Here is a 1045-nt window from a genome sequence, read left to right as displayed (position 1 = left end):
CAAATAAAAAATCAATGTCTCTGCAATTTAAAAATTGAATTTTGGTAATTGCACTTATATTGCAAATGCAATTAATTGCCCAGCGCTAGAAGATGTAATGAAATACTCAGCTAAAATTACAGTACCTAACTTATCTGACCTTCTCCTCATCACGACCCAACCAGAGTACAACCAATAGACTCCAACCTCTGGTCTTTTAGCAGCATCAGCAGGGATGTTTTGATTTTTTCCGTCTTTCACATCACAGAGGACATGTTTTTGTCCAACCAATCTTTCCAGTGTGGCTTCAGCTTATTAATATTTGCAGAACTTTGTCTTTATACTGATCTCTTAGGGTCCCACTAAAGCAGCAGCGGGCATTTCCAGTTCCTGAGGCCTGGTATGCTGCCTCTTTTAGATGTGCCTATTTTATTTCAACACACCTGAATCAAATAATTAGATCAGGGGGAACCAATTAAAAATCTGCGGGGTCTGGATAAAGAAAATCAACCAGTAAAGGTCCAGAGACGGTTTTAATTATAATCCATTACTTTAAACAAACTAAAATAAGAAGGGGTATTTATGCGTGTAGAGAACAACAATCGTTCAGTTTGGTATCTAGACAATTTCATGATTCATATTTTATAAAATACCTGAACTGACCGTATTTTTTTTTCTTTTTTATGGCTTAGACAGACTTTATTGTCATTTTGTACACAAAGTGTTTACAGAAAGAGATTTCGTTCAGTACAGCTCTCAAGACATTTGCATTTTAAAGGTGCAGCAGTGATAAAATGTAAACGTAAGACCGGAATCTGATTTCTGTCTTAATGTTGGCAGTGGGCTTTAGGCTGCCCTGCAAGGCTTTAAACCTGGGTTTGAATGGAGACTAAGCCATTCTGGATCCAGATTTATTTTTGCACTAAAGCGATCCAAGCTGTACCTCTGCATCATTCGGAGTCTGTAGCAGCTGCTTCTTTGTGACTTTTCCTGCAGAGGACCCAGAATAGATCCAGGTTTAACTCCCAGATATCTTGTTTAACTCAATAATTCTCAAATGGCGTTT

At 37.8% G+C, this 1045-nt stretch overlaps 1 protein-coding gene across 1 annotated transcript in view; it reads right to left on the bottom strand.

The window, feature by feature from the left end:
• The window catches only part of arfgef3 (ARFGEF family member 3), a 68334-nt gene extending 68184 nt beyond the window's left edge, over nucleotides 1-150 (bottom strand). Inside the window, exon 1 of the mRNA XM_015371811.1 lies at nucleotides 126-150. Coding sequence (XP_015227297.1) covers nucleotides 126-150 — 25 coding nt within the window. The remainder of the gene's footprint in view (nucleotides 1-125) is intronic.
• Between the last annotated feature and the right edge of the window lie 895 nt (nucleotides 151-1045).

The sequence above is a fragment of the Cyprinodon variegatus genome, unplaced genomic scaffold (genome assembly GCF_000732505.1).
Source record: "Cyprinodon variegatus isolate N-32 unplaced genomic scaffold, C_variegatus-1.0 Scaffold65, whole genome shotgun sequence".
Taxonomy (NCBI): Eukaryota; Metazoa; Chordata; class Actinopteri; order Cyprinodontiformes; family Cyprinodontidae; genus Cyprinodon; species Cyprinodon variegatus.
The sequence above is the reverse complement of the archived record's forward strand: the minus strand, read 5'-3'. Positions and strand labels throughout refer to the sequence as shown.